This window comes from Sinocyclocheilus rhinocerous, unplaced genomic scaffold (genome assembly GCF_001515625.1).
Source record: "Sinocyclocheilus rhinocerous isolate Xijiao unplaced genomic scaffold, SAMN03320098_v1.1 scaffold1477, whole genome shotgun sequence".
In the NCBI taxonomy this organism is placed as follows: domain Eukaryota; kingdom Metazoa; phylum Chordata; class Actinopteri; order Cypriniformes; family Cyprinidae; genus Sinocyclocheilus; species Sinocyclocheilus rhinocerous.
This window is the reverse complement of record NW_015660907.1, coordinates 144719-159872: the sequence shown is the minus strand read 5'-3', so window position 1 is coordinate 159872 and position 15154 is coordinate 144719. Positions and strand designations below refer to the sequence as shown.

Here is a 15154-nt window from a genome sequence, read left to right as displayed (position 1 = left end):
GGCCTCTTGACCCGCAGGCATCGAGGGAAACTGGGGGAGCGAACACGTTTGTGACCCTGGACCACAAAACCAGTCTTAAGTTGCTGGGGTATATTTGTAGCAATAGCCAAAAATACATTGTATGGGTCAAAATTATAGATTTTTCTTTTATGCCAAAAATCATTAGGATATTAAGTAAAGATCATGTTCCATGAAGATATTTTGTAAATTTCCTACTGTAAATATATCAAAACTTAATTTTTGATTAGTAATATGCATTGCTAAGAACTTAATTTGGCCAACTTTAAAGGAGATTTTTTGCACCCTCAGATTCCAGATTTTCAAATAGTTGTATCTCGAGCAAATATTGTCCTATCATAACAAACCACATACATCAATGGAAAGCTTATTTATTCAGCTTTCGGATTATGTATAAATCTCAATTTCGAAAAATTGACCCTTATGACTGGTTTTGTGGTTCAGGGTCACATATGCTGATTTGCTGCTGAAGAAACATTTTTAATTATTATCAATGTTGAAAACAGTTGTGCTGCTTAATATTTTTTGTGGAAACAGCAATACAGGATTCTTTGATCAATAGATCAATTGAACAGCATTTATTTGAAACAGAACATTGGAAATGGCTTTACTGTCACTTTTGATCAATTTAATGCATCCTTGCTGAATAAAAGTATTATAAAAAAAAATAATAATACTGACCTCAAACTTTTGAACCGTACTGTATACAGTGGTATTGCAATTTAAATTTTAAAAGTCCAACTACCACAGTACTCTTATTTTTTAAGGTAGGTATGATAGGAATAGAAGAAATCATGTAGTCAAGGGTTAATTTGTTAGGATTCATGTCATGCATTATAGAATAGACAGTATAGTAGCATGTGTGGCTGTTGGAGGTTATTGTGTACTACAGGATAAACCACAACAACAGCAAACCACAAAGGGACGACCAGACAGACGGCGGTGTTGGCCTCACAGAGAGTATATTCCTTTTGATCTGCTGAGTCTCTCTCTCCATTTCCCCTGTTCCCCTTCCACTATCACTTTTTTCCCTTAAGATCATCAGTGTGAAATCACAACCAAATGTATTTTGTTGCCTTTGAAACTCTTGCTGATGTTGCCAGCTGCTGCCGCTCGAAGGAATAGTTCACCCAAGAATGATGAAATCATTAACTCACCCTGTTATAGTCCCACACCGTGTGTCTTTCTCTTCTTTTTAATCACAGAAGAGTGATTAAAAAATGGCAAAACTATCATTTTAGTTGAACTATTAAATTCCCCTCTTTTTTTCCACTGTATGTACTTTTACGGTGTGAAAATGCAACTCAGCACTTTAACGAAACATCCTTCCCCATATCCTCATAAAAATCGAGTTTATCTCTTTAAAAATGTTCAACTTTGCCACACAGTGACACTTGACCCTTCAGCATGCCCTTGGATAAAATGTAGCAGCGCAGTATAGCAGAACTTTGCTTTGCTGAGTGTTTTAGTGCTCAAAGCTGCAGTCAAGGTGAAAACTGCTTATGCTGAAGCAGTATGTATGAGGAACTTCTATATGATGTCAGTTGTCCTCAATGTTTGTGACTGCTGCAGCCGTGAGATATTCCTTAGCTGGGAATGTAACCCGACACCAGTGTTAGGCAGTAACGCATTACTTAGTAACGCGTTACTGTAATTTGATAATTTTTTTAGTAACGGAGTAATTTAACGAGTTATAATTTTCAAAATAGTAATTAGAGTATAGTTACAAGCCAAGGTCTCTATATGTTACTGCCAAATGCACCTGGCTGCTAGCGCTCACTGCCGGGTCATTACAATACCAAACCATGCAGGCAGCAGCCGCTTGCTTTAGTTAAAAATAACAGTGTTCTGTGAATGTTGATGCTTTAATAACAAATACTTATTGGGAGCGTGTATGCTGGAATTTCATGAATTTCATGGAGAAAAAAGTAACGTAACTAGTAATGTAACTAATTACTAATTACTTTTGAAATAAAGTAATCAGAACAGTAACGTGATTATTTTTAAAAGGAGTAATCAGTAATCAGTAATTTGATTACATTTTCAGAGTAACTTGCCCAACACTGCCCGACACAAATGTCAAGTCCCAGCGTGATACGCAAATTCTTGCTTCACGCTGCGCAAAGTACAACCGTTTCGCTTTGACGCGCATCACCTAATTAAAAGGAGAAGTTTTAAAGTTACATCCAGAGTTAAATGCTAAGTATTGTTTATTGCAGCTACAAAAAGACAGACAGTAATTAAAAAACACTCTGGAGAGAAACGACCCAACATCTGTTCCCAGTGTTAATCTAATTGATTTGAGTAGTGTCACTGCATGGGGTGAGTCTTTGGATATCAGATACTATAAATGCATTAACTGGCACACAGTGCGTACTTCCTGTCCACGTCCAATATTCTTTAATTGTGTTATGTGCTGTGAACGTTTTCTTATTTTGCAATGACTTTGTTTAAAAACCTGTGAGCTGCCTTGCTACACAGCTTTGTATGTGGGCAGTACTTCGGGACCAATTTCATTGCACTTTTATGGCTGGATTTGTATTTATTTATTTATTTTTCAAGTTTGTTCATATCAAAGCAGCAGTCTATGTAGGCAGTATACAGCAAAGCAGATCACTGGGTTTTGGCGCAAAGATTATATACAGTATTTTGTGTCCATCCACACACTCTTTTAACCTTTGATGGGTTTTTCTTTGATTGGATGGAGATGTTTTTGAAGGTTGGCCATGTTTTCATGTAACCGATGGTGCCACTTTGGCCTACAAATGACCATTGGATGGAAGGTTTAGTGAGTTTTGAAGGCAAAGTGCAACCTTGCAGAAATATCTGAACATTTTCTTTGAAGAAAAGCACAAGACTCTTTAGAAGTGTAATAAAGCATCTGTCAGCCTGCTGTGTTTTATTGTTCTCTGCAAGACTCACAAATGACAAAAAATCTTTGACTTGTGATATCTTTTTCTCTTTCTCATTTATTTTTTAATTTATGAATTGTTTTATTTCATTATTAAAAATAATTTTATTATATCAATTTTATTTAGTCATTCATTTTATTATCAATTTTACAATATATTTTTTTATTGTTTTGTTTTATTTTTATCTGTATTTTTTACACTTGTTTTTCCATTTGTTCTATACAGTAGATGACTGTTGAAATGCTTTGTTTATTTCAAAAAATAAAAATGGGTCATCATGTCATTTTCAATGCTTGATGCTGATATCTAGAAAGCAGAATGGCTGTTGGCCGATATATGATACAATTTCATTATGGCGAATGAGACACATTTTGTTTTATTTCATTTTTCACTGTTGTTTTCCACTGTTGTTCATTCCCTGCCTCTGTCTTTCCCTCATCTGAATATCTCGGTTTAAAAAACCCACGCAGCTGGGTATGGTGGACACCTATTGATATGTTTATTGCTTGCAGTTTCCCCTGTCGTTCCGGAGAGAGCGAGAGGGATGGTGGAGGTGTGATAAATGTTGCGGGGCGTTTGGGTCTGAAGAGATCGCGCCAAAGCAGCGCAGCAGCAGTACTGAAGATTGATTTCTCTTATGCAATTCTCCCCAACGTCTGCGATTAATGACCCTCTACGCTCACCATCCATCAGCATCTCCCCCTTGCTTAAACTACACCAGCCCTCATCCAGGCTCCAAAAGCCCACCTATGGCACCACGGCGTACCCTGCGGCCGTGCATTAGCGTGTTGCTAATGCTCTCACATATTCACCTCTTTCTTTCAGATTAATGATGATACTGTTACCCCACACCTGTCCACCAGGCAAATCCCCTGCCCGCCCAACACCTTCCCTCGACGGGGGGCTTCATGTTGGACACGGACCCTCAGTGGCTGAAAGCCAAAGCATTGCCTGATCGGACATACGTCTCTACTTTTATAGCTATTCTAGTGAGGCTTAACCACGTACAGTAGGATTTACAGTCTTAAATCTGCTTAGATGGCACCTTTAGATGGGAAGCAACTCTGATTAAACATAGATTAGCCGTAATCTGTCCTTCAGGAGTAAAGAATTTAGGGTTTTGGGTCATTTGTTGTTATTTTTCAGCAGTTTGCTCAGCTAAGAGTTCAGCTTCAGTACTAATCTCCCGCAGAGAACCTAAAATGAGGCTCCCAAATAGGTACAGACAACAAAACCGTATCTTTCCTGGTTTGCTTGATCTTGAATAGAATGCAGTTGAATAAGCAATGCTTCAAACTTTCTAAGTCTAAAACTCCCATGTGTAGGAGCCACTGATGACTGAGCCATTGAAGCTGAAAAACGCTGATGTCTGTCCTAGACGTGACACAGTTCTCAAATTGCTCTGCACCCAGGAACTCTCAGAACTTTGAGAATGAAAGCGCCCTAAGAGAGCTGCCATGATGTAAACTATCTTAAGACGTTAAAACTCCTTTTCACATGCGGCTCCCTCAAGATTCACCCGAGGCCAAAGTCAAAAACCAGTCGCCTGCCTCTTTTATGCTTTTCTTCTAATCTAGAGGAATTAGTGTTAGAGATTTTGTCCAACAACCCCACTGCATCCACTGGCGAGTCTCTGATACTATTTGTTTCACTGCTCGATATTGTTCTAGGATCTCATATACAACAGAGGATAGTTGTAATGCTTAGTTGTAGCATTTATTTATTTATTGAAAGTTCTTGCGATTTTGATTACAGAAGTGGTTATCTGCTAAAAAAAAAAAAAGAATTTTGACACCATCTAGAGAGCAGGTTGTCCAAATATAATGCTGAAATATAACGGATGTGATAATGACTCTTTTATCGCACTAATACATTGTTACATTGTTACCAAATGAAAAATGGGCATAAAATATTGATTAGATTTTAAATTATTTTGTGAAATTGTATAAAAATATTTGACTGCAAAAAGCAACAATTGACCAATCAGAATCAAGTATTTCACAGAACCAGGTGATGATAATATTTAATGAGTTCAAATTGCTTTATAATTTTTTTAATCTATTCCATTCAAAAGTCTGGGTTCAGTTTTATTCAGCAAGGAAGCATTAAATTGACCAAAATCAACAGTAAAGACTTTTATACTGTCAAATATGTATGTCAAATAAATGGTGTTCTTTTGAACTTTTGATTCATCAAAGAATCCTGAAAAAAATGCATCACTTTTTCCACAAAAATATTAAGCAGCACAACTGTCAACGTTGATAATAATAATAAATAATAAAAAGACATCACAGGAATAATTTACATTTTAAAATATATTAAAATAGAATAGTTATTTTTAATTCTAATAATAATCCACAATATTTCTGTTACTATTATATTAATATTACTATTTAATGTAATTTTGATCAAATAAATGCAGCCCTGGTGAATAGAAGAGACCCAAAAACAAAAATATCACCTACCCCTTTTGCACAGTGTACATATATATTTTTTTTATGAAAGAATGATATGTCTTTTGATAAGTGTTTCTCATATGACAAAAAAATAAATTGACCATGTTATGACAATTTCCCATCATATTTATCTCTGACCTTCCTTTCTCTTTCTCTTTCTCTTTTTATCCCCACAGATCCAGTCAATGGTCCCCAGAACGTGAACGTGGTGGACATCCGCGCCCGTCAGCTGACCCTGCAGTGGGAGACTTTCGGATACGCCGTGACACGCTGCCACAGCTTCAACCTGACCGTACAGTACCAGTATGTGTTCAATCAGCAGGAGTTTGCTGCTGAGGAGCTGATTCCCACCTCCTCTCATTACACTCTGAGGGGACTCAGGCCTTTCGTGACGGTCAGACTACGGCTGGTGCTGGCCAACCCTGAGGGCAGCAAGGAGAGCGAGGAGATCGTCAAACAGACGGAGGAAGATGGTGAGTGGGATTATGTAAGATGGTGGAATGAGGGGATGGAGGAATAGATGTTGTAAATTACGAAACCTTTCATTTTTACTGGCTTTAATTAAGTGTCAGGCGTCAGACCCAGCAAATTAAGGATGCGTCGATCCAGCACTCGGTATTGGTATTGGTCTGATGTGGATTTTTTGTTTTGTTTTTTTGTCAGATCATGTAACATCCATCACTACTCCAAACCCCTCCATAATTTGCACCCTGACTTCTCCAGTTTGTAATAAGATTACTTCACTAATTACTGTCTGAACAGTAATCACATTACTGATGATCACTCATGACTTCATTTCTGAAACTTATCATGCTTTAGCAGATGGACAAGACAACATCCAAACTGTCCATCCGGTTGTAAATTCAAACGTTATTGCAGTTCAGTATTTTCACCATGATTTCACTCTTATATACTTTTCTGTAAATGTCAGAAAAAAATCAGGCAAAAAAAAAATTATATATAGATAAAGTGAGGCAAGACAAGGCAATATGTGACCCTGGACCACAAAACCAGTCATAAGGGTCAATTTCTCGAAATTGAGATTTATACATCATCTGACAGCTGGAATACATAAGCTTTCAATTGATGTATGGTTTGTTAGGATAGGACAATATTTGGCCGAGATACAACTATTTGAAAATCTGGAATCTGAGGGTGCAAAAAAATCGCCTTTAAAGTTGTCCAAATGAAGTTCTTAGCAATGCATATTAATAATCAAAAATTTAGTTTTGATATATTTACAGTAGGAAATTTAAAAAATATCTTGATGGAACATGATCTTTATTTAATATCCTAATGATTTTTGTCATAAAAAAAAAATCGATAATTTTGACCCATACAATGTTTTTTTTTGCTATTGCTAATTATATACCCAAGCGACTTAAGACTGGTTTTGTGGTCCAGGGTCACATATAGTTATATATAATACACATATATTATACACATATTTCACACACAGTGGTAATTCAAAGTGCTTTAAAAAAAAAAAGTATTTAAAAAAATTTGAATTATAAAAAGTTTCATAAAAATACAATAAAAGTAGAAAGTACAAATTGAAGAAAAATGAATAAGTTAGATAAAATGCAATAAGATTCTACATTAAAATGAATAAGAGTAATAAGACTAATTTGATATTATGCATGCAAGAGATTGAATTTAGTGTTGTTCTCTGTTATAAACTCGAGTTCACAGATGAGCGATTTGTATTCTTTTCTAATTGAATCCATTTTGTTTCATTACAAATAAAAGAAATTACAAATGCGCTAATGCTTGTTTACATAGTCCTCATGGTTCACATCATATAAAAGAAGTTATAAAAGAAGACCTGACAGAACATTACCATGGCTACCAGGGACGCGGGAAGTAGGGGTGCTGAGGGGGCTGCAGCACCCCCCGTTTTCACATGGTTGCAAATGCAACGCCAAGTTTGTTCGTTTAAATTTATTCAGTTTTGGCATTTAATAATTTATTTGTAATGATCTCTGAAATGTAAATTGTAAGTGGGCTATAATAAACCCATGTTTATCTTTATAAACATGATTAATTTTACTTGTGATGTTTTCTATATGGGATGATTAGCCTAATCCTCATGAACACGTGATGCTGGCGCGTGGTATCAGACATGAACTATACAGAATGCGAACAAGATTAACTTTAATACAAGGAGATAATGGCGCAAAAGCAAATTTCAGATTTTTTTTTAAATGCCCTTTCCAGCAAAAACTTTCCAAAATCGGCATCCACAACACCAGCACGAGCACAGACGTAAGTGAACCAGCTCGAGCACGGAGACGAGCAACGGAATCAGACACAGCACGAGCACGGAGACAAGTAAGCCTAGCGGACCCAGCCCAACCCCCGAGATTGATCAGCTACTATCGATAATTTCAAAAATGTGATATGCAGTCAAATTTCCCAGTGTGTATGCCACTTAAAGGAGTGTTCATATCAACGCGCTTGTAGTGCTTTGTGGAGTTGTCAAATGAGGTGACCCCCCCCCCTTTCACCCAGCACCCCCAACCGAAAACATCTTCCCGCGCCTCTGATGGCTACTTAACAATAAATGAACAAATAAAGAAATGGACATGTAATATGTGGAAATTATTTTACTTTGTGTAACGAACAAGACCATGGAGTGCTATGAGAGACATGAAACTAGCACAGAATAGGAAATTGATTGCAAGGCAGAACAATTATACAGTTTAGTGGTTATTATACAAATACTGTTTGATTATTCAATCAGAATCAAGTATTCCAAAGAGCCATGCTAATATTTACTAATCTTTTTTTTTCAATTTACTTTACACTCATTCTCTCTCTAATGAAACTCGTGAATCTATCTGTATTTTTTTTTTCATTTACAAACAGTGTTGTATTGAATATATTTTTCTATTTTATACTGATAGCAAAACTCTCAAAGCAACTATGTTTAAAATTGAATAGCTATCGTTATATTCTTTCATTTCTTAGTGCTGGTTTAGGCTAATTAGAAAACGTTCTGGGTAAGAGATACTGTATAATTGTGAGCATTATAAATAAATTGATTGTCTTTTTGAATTGATTTACTTGAAGGTTGTTTGAGGAACATTTTAAACGGAGCTTTGTTAGGTCCAGAAATCATTAACACTCGTCCTTGGCATTTAATCTTATTAGACATTTGAAATAAACAAGAACAGAAGTAATAACTACTAACCTTCACTGGAAGAATTGCGCATGTACAGAAAGATAGGAGGTTAATGCTTCAGTACAATGAAGCAAAACACGACTATTATAGGTTAGAACATCCTTTCATAGCCAATATTCAGCATCAGGGACTTCGCTAGCTAATGTTGACAGTTGTAGATTTTGGCAAATTAGTTTCACAACATGTGTGGCCCTTACCACATTTTCAAATGTGAAAATGGGAACAGTTCAATGACCTCACCCCATTATTTCAATTATCCAACATTTTAATTAATGACTCTTACGCCTGGTTCTTGAGGGCTGAAGGGCCGTTGGTTTAGTTTTTTTAAGTCTTTGTCTTGGAGCGCTTCTGTGTTCTATCCAGCTGAATGCAACTCTGAAGCTTTTCAGAGTGCTGCTGTGGAAATTCAGTGATCTTCTGGGAAATGCTATTCAATAGTGGTCATTTAAAATTACTTTTGCGCTGTGGTCAAAAATAAACTGTAGATTTTTTAAAAAAGGTTTAAAAGCAGGGAAATTCTGTTCTTTGTTTCATTTTTATAGCCTAAGAGGGAGTCTTACTGCTTTCAGCCTTTAAAATAAGATAAAATCTTATTTAGATAAAATAAGAAAAAAGAAAAAAGGTCATTTTTTAAGCAATGACCAAAGATAAAAATGGATTTTGAAAACAGTTGTGTTGTTTAATAATTTGTGGAAACTATGATACATTTTTATCAGAATTCTCGATGACTAGAAAGTTCAAAAGACCAGCATTTATTTGAAATAGAAATCTTTTGTGACACCTTAAATGTATCAGCCATTTTTGACCAGTTTAATTCATCCTTGCATCATCCAAAAACGTAAAAAAAAAAAATCTTATTGACCCTAAACTTTTGAACAATAGTGTTGAAATGCAATTATTTTATAATTCAGTGATGCTGTTTTCCATCATATATTAAAACAACGCCAATGGCAAATATTCTGTATTCCATCTAATGTACATTATATTTTGTAGTACAACTTAAAGTTTGATGCAGTTGTTATCATTTGATTTATTTCCGCTAATAAAGTAAACCAGTGTGCTTTTTAAATAAATCAATATTTAATTAAAGCTCATGTACACATTAAATTGGCTCTGTAATGGTGAAACTTTAGAAAAATCATCATTGCTGCATAAGCCATACTTTTGTAAACGATTTCGAAACTATTTTAATGTTTTAATAAGGCATCCTCTCAGATCTCAGCAGCTGTAATGCTCACAGTGAAAGTGTTTGTATTGTAAGACATTAGATTGTCTTGTGTATTTGAGAATCACTACAGTTCTGTACAGAAGTCAGATCCACTCAGAGAAGTAAATGGAAACAGAATTGTTAGACCGTAGTACTGTTGTGCTCTTCCCGAAGAAAAATAACAAATATGAAACAAAGATGATGAAAGCCGTCCTCCTTTAATCCATCCGTTCCATTGATGTGTTGCAGTTAAAAGGAAATCCCAGTGTACAGGAAGAGCATGTTAAAGCTTCACAGTCTGTGAAAAGACACAATGTTTCTCAGACGGAGGGAAGGTTTGCAAGCGGTGCTTAATTCGAAAATTTCCCAGAGGGAAGCACTCAGCCTCCATTTACAATTAATTTCTCCCAGCTTGTTTTTAATGCTGAGCAATAAAGCCGTGTGAAAATAAAGCCTATTGTCAGGCCTTAGATTATTAGATTATAGCGTATAATTCAAGCTCATCTCATTTTCTTTTCGTTTTTCATGTTCTGATGAGTCTGTTTTGATCTGGATAGAACTCTTTTGGTTATTCAGTATCTGCTCTTGTCTGCCGCACTGATGTTTTTTTCTTTTTTGTAAATGTTTTTTGCATATGAAAACCTATAATTGCTGTCCTTTGTGTTCGCAAATTGATGGACAGCTGCAACATATCAATAGTGAAGCAAATTTGTCCCTCTGTGTTACCTTATATGGGTATAATTGCAGGAGGGTGAAATTAACATGAGGACAGCAGAGCATTTTGTACCTTATTAGGTCAACAACAACACCGACCCTGTACTTACGGAAAGCTGCTTGCCCGTAAACAAGCGTAAACAGGAACAGAGTGAATATGTTGAGCCTGATTTATTCAGAGACGAAAATAATCAGTAAGATTCAATGTATGATAATTACGAAACCTATTAAAAGTTATTTGTATTTGAGAGGGACAAGCATAAAGGGGAAAAATTGTTTCCTCCACCTCAAACTTAATGAAACATCACTCACAGTCTCCACACGAGAAGCTAATCAGCTGGATTAATACGTAAAGCGGCATTTCTCACACATGCATGGTTATATGGTGGAAAAGGTAGCGGACGGAGGACTGGATCTAATTATATTTCATTGTAACCGTGATTTAATATGCTTGTTGGCTAGTGCCCAATCAAGCTATTTGAAGAATCGTTGAAAATATAATTTAACTGGCCTCACTTTGCAGTACAATATCTGACATCAGCACCTCGGTGAGAGAGCGTTATTCACTTTTTCTTTGATTAGCTCAATTCTTTTCCCATCGAAGAATAAATGCCAGTGACTATTCAGATTTTAATTGCGATTGAGGGCAAATAACTCAACCTCGCTACCTTTTGAAGATGAACTTAGTTGCATGCGATTGAAATAGTCAGAAAGAATGATATGAGAGGAAATCTGTTCTATGTGGGAAAAGCAACTTTCTGTTTTCAGCATGCTATGAGTGAGATTTCCATAAATGACTATATTCACCAATATCAATTTTCTCTTACAACATAAAGTTTGGTGCATTTGTGCTCACTGATTAGTTCAGAAAATGTATTTCTGCTAATGAAATTGTTGTTGTTCAGTAATAGTGAAACTTTGGAAGAAAATGCCGTTATTGCATAAATAATAATTGTATGGACATTGGCTAGAAATGATTTTAAAGTTTTAATAATGCATCCTCTCAGACCTCAGCAGTTGTAATACTCACAATAAATATTTGAAATATCAGATTAGCTCAAATCATTTCCTATAAAGAATAAATGCCAAAGACTATTCAGCTTTTAATAGCGATTTAAGGCAAATGAAGATGAACTGGAGCTTATGCAATATAAACAAACAGAAAGAATAAGATGAAATGAGATCCTTTCTTTTTTCCCTCATTAATTGGAAGAAACAATTATACATCTCAAGACATAACTTAATACTTTGAACTATTACAAAATGAAGAGAACAAAAATCAAGAAAAGCAAGCATAATGTATGCCAGTATATATGAACATTCAAACACAGTATTATACGCATATACATAAACATCCAAACTAAAGTTCATGTACACTTTACATTACATTATTCAGTAATGGTGGAATTTTAGGGGGGACAACATGATTGTTTCATAAATCATAATTGTGTGTGGACATTATTTGCATGCTTTATTAATGTATCCTCTCAAATCTCAGCACACAGTGAAAGTGTTTGTATTTTAAGTTATAAATTTTTCCCATTGAAGAATACATGCTAAAGTCTATTCAGCTTTTAATAATGAATGAAGGCAAATATCTCTACCTTTCAGCATTTTGAAGATGAGCTTAGTTGCATGCAAAAGAAATAAACAGAAAGAACTGAATGAGATTAAATCTGTTCAAAGTGGGAAAAAAAGAAACATTCTCTTTTGTTAAATAAATGAGATTCCCAAAATAAATGAGCTTTTCCTCAATGAAATAGTTCATGGTTTAGGTTCGTGTGTTGTTGCTGTGTTAATGAAATGCTGCATGAGCAATAGATGTTGCCATTCTTTTCTTCGCCGTTCAAGACGACCTCCAGCTAATCTGTTTGTGCCCGAGCTTCCTCTCCCGCTTGCCCCGTTACGGCCCTGCTACGCTCATCTCTTTAATCTGCCCTCCCAATTAGCCGCGACTTAGTGCAAAGCAAGTTGGACTAAATGGCCTTTTAGCCAAGTCATTAGCTCTCATTGCACACACTGTCAGGAACAGTCTGACTCATTAGTGTGTCATCGCTAACAGTCAAGTCAAAGACACTAACCAAGACCGAGAAATGAAAGACAACTAGCCTCAAGTTAACATACTGTTGACAAATTACTAATCCTATTAGCTATTGACAAACTGAGTCAAATTAGCATATTTGCTTGCTAATTTATGAAATCGTCAAGTCATAGCATCTCTAAAAATGCCATTCTGGCATACGAGAGCAGGATGAAGCTGTGTATGGATAATGGCATCTTGAAAACAGGTTTTTAGGGTGTTAATGATGTTCTAGCAAGAGTATATTTGGAAAACTTGCAATGTGTGCTAGAGGGGACGTGCGCACAAAAATATGCAAATAGACACACGCATATGCGCTCAGTGGTACTCGTAGCACTTGTTAACACCTCTCGATACCGAAGGGTAGCAAAGCTGTTACAATTCACACTTCGAACATTGCGGCTGAGGTGTGTTTGACATAGTTTTGCTTCTTTAGTCAGCCAATCTCTGCTCTTCTACCCAGCAACACAAGCCATTTCTGTCACCCTACGTCACCTCTGTTCTCAAAACAGTCACGTTTTATTTAAAGGTGTTGATGCAATGGTACAGTATTTGAGTTATAGATATTGACTAAACATGTTTTTGAGTTGCTAAATGTTTTGAATGTGTGTTTGTGTTTCTATACCAGTTCCTGGCCCCATTCCAATGGAGTCCATTCAGACAGGCCCATACGAGGAGAAGATCTTCATGCAATGGAAGGCTCCGAATGAAACTAATGGAGGCATTACACTCTATGAGGTGAGAAAATCTTTTTTGTTTATTTATATTTTATGTATTTATAATGTACTGTATATACAGGTATGTATATAAATATAATATTATCAGAGTTTCTGTAGGTCTTAAAAGGTCTTACTTTGCCCTTCCACAAATGAAGGCCATCATAAAGTCATGGCATTAAATGGTTCATGCATTGCCAAAAATGAAAATCGTCCTCAGTATTTTTGTTTTTCAACACAAGTATTCAAACATCATTAACTGAAGATGTCTCAAGGTTTAATGAAGTCTTGAAAAACTGAACAAAATTAAGTTAATTATGCTGAAAACAGCAACAAATATCTCTCGATGGGGTACTTGATTAAATAATTAATTAAGTCAAGTTGATTGGCAGATTTTCTGTCTTGTATTAATCATGCAGTCAACTTCGTTCTGATCAATTCGACAGAAAACAAGACTTCTTATCTTATGCAATTTAGCTTCTCAAGAAAACATTTCTTTACGATTTCCAGATTCTAGTGGTTGGGAGCAAAGGAATTATTTGTAATACTGTTTTTGCTACAATTAATTAAAAAGTAAGGTAGATAGTTTGGAAGTTGTATTTTCATGCATGAAACTGAAATGTTGCTGTTCATGTGTGTACAGTATGTGAGTCTTAAAACTATATATCAAAGTAAATTTATGTGGTAAAGTAAGGTGGCAGGATGCTATTTGGTACAAATATTGCACAAAAATAAGTGATTTTCTGTTGCAGGAAATGTTGTTTGACAGCCCGGATCTCTCGCTAATTAATTATTTATTAGTCAATGCATAGAATATCCCCATTACAAGCAAGGAAATGAAGTCACAGCATGACAAAAACAAATTACATCCAGATTTTGCGTTAATGTGTGTGTTCGAGTGGGCTGGAGGCACAAAAGAGCCTCACTATCATTTTGATTTGATGAGGAAGACAAACCACGTGCAAGACATTGTGCATATCCAGGTACATCATTAAAACGGGGTTACGGCGTGTGCCATCTAGGTGATAAGAAGATTGACAGAATTTACTAAATGTATCGAGTGGGCACAATGCGGTCCCATTTGGCCGGATAATTGCTATAATAGCCCTAATTGATTTAATTAGAAGCGTCCAATAGAATTATCCAGGAGATCTGAGCAGCCGTATGCCCCCTCTCCTCGCTTTTTAGTGATTCCGACAAATTAGACTTAGGACAAAGAGCTCGGAGGCAGGAAAAGGAAGGCGCAGAGATGAATGCAGCGGAAGGGTCACAAAAGAATACGGTTTTGTTTGTGGCAAGCAAGTTTATTGATTCAAAGCTTTAGGAAAGTTTGGAGACTCATGGAAATAAAATAAGGCTGCAGCAACTAGCAATAAAAAAATTTGTTTGATAGTTTTTTATGTGTTTTGATGTATTTTGTTTTTGAGAGTATGAAAAGTTATTTTCAGTATACTATTTAAACATTTTTAAAATGCAATATTGCATGTACGTATCATATGCAATGCTGCATATACAATGTGTAATACTTTTATTGCTATGAATTTTAAATGTATAAAACATGTTTATATATAAACCATACTTTAAAACATATCAAAGCGGATGGATGGATGGATAGATGATAGATAGATAGATAGATAGATAGATAGATAGATACATGGATGTATAGTATTAGATTATATTGATATATGATTTTAAGATGATAAATACAGTATATAATAATATAATAATATGCATTTTATAGTTAATGTTTTTATTGATATATATTTTTTGTAACTATGTAGTTTACAAATTATACATTAATTTAATTTAATATACACACACACACACGCACACATATATATATATATATATATATATATATATATGT

General features: G+C 35.4%; 1 protein-coding gene across 1 annotated transcript in view; it reads left to right on the top strand.

Annotated features, from left to right (window-relative positions):
- Positions 1–15154, top strand: part of LOC107726133 (receptor-type tyrosine-protein phosphatase T-like) — a 121401-nt gene that overhangs the window by 76694 nt on the left and 29553 nt on the right. Inside the window, exons 8-9 of the mRNA XM_016535644.1 lie at positions 5563–5859; positions 13200–13309. Of these exons, the coding sequence (XP_016391130.1) occupies positions 5563–5859; positions 13200–13309 (407 nt within the window). The remainder of the gene's footprint in view (positions 1–5562; positions 5860–13199; positions 13310–15154) is intronic.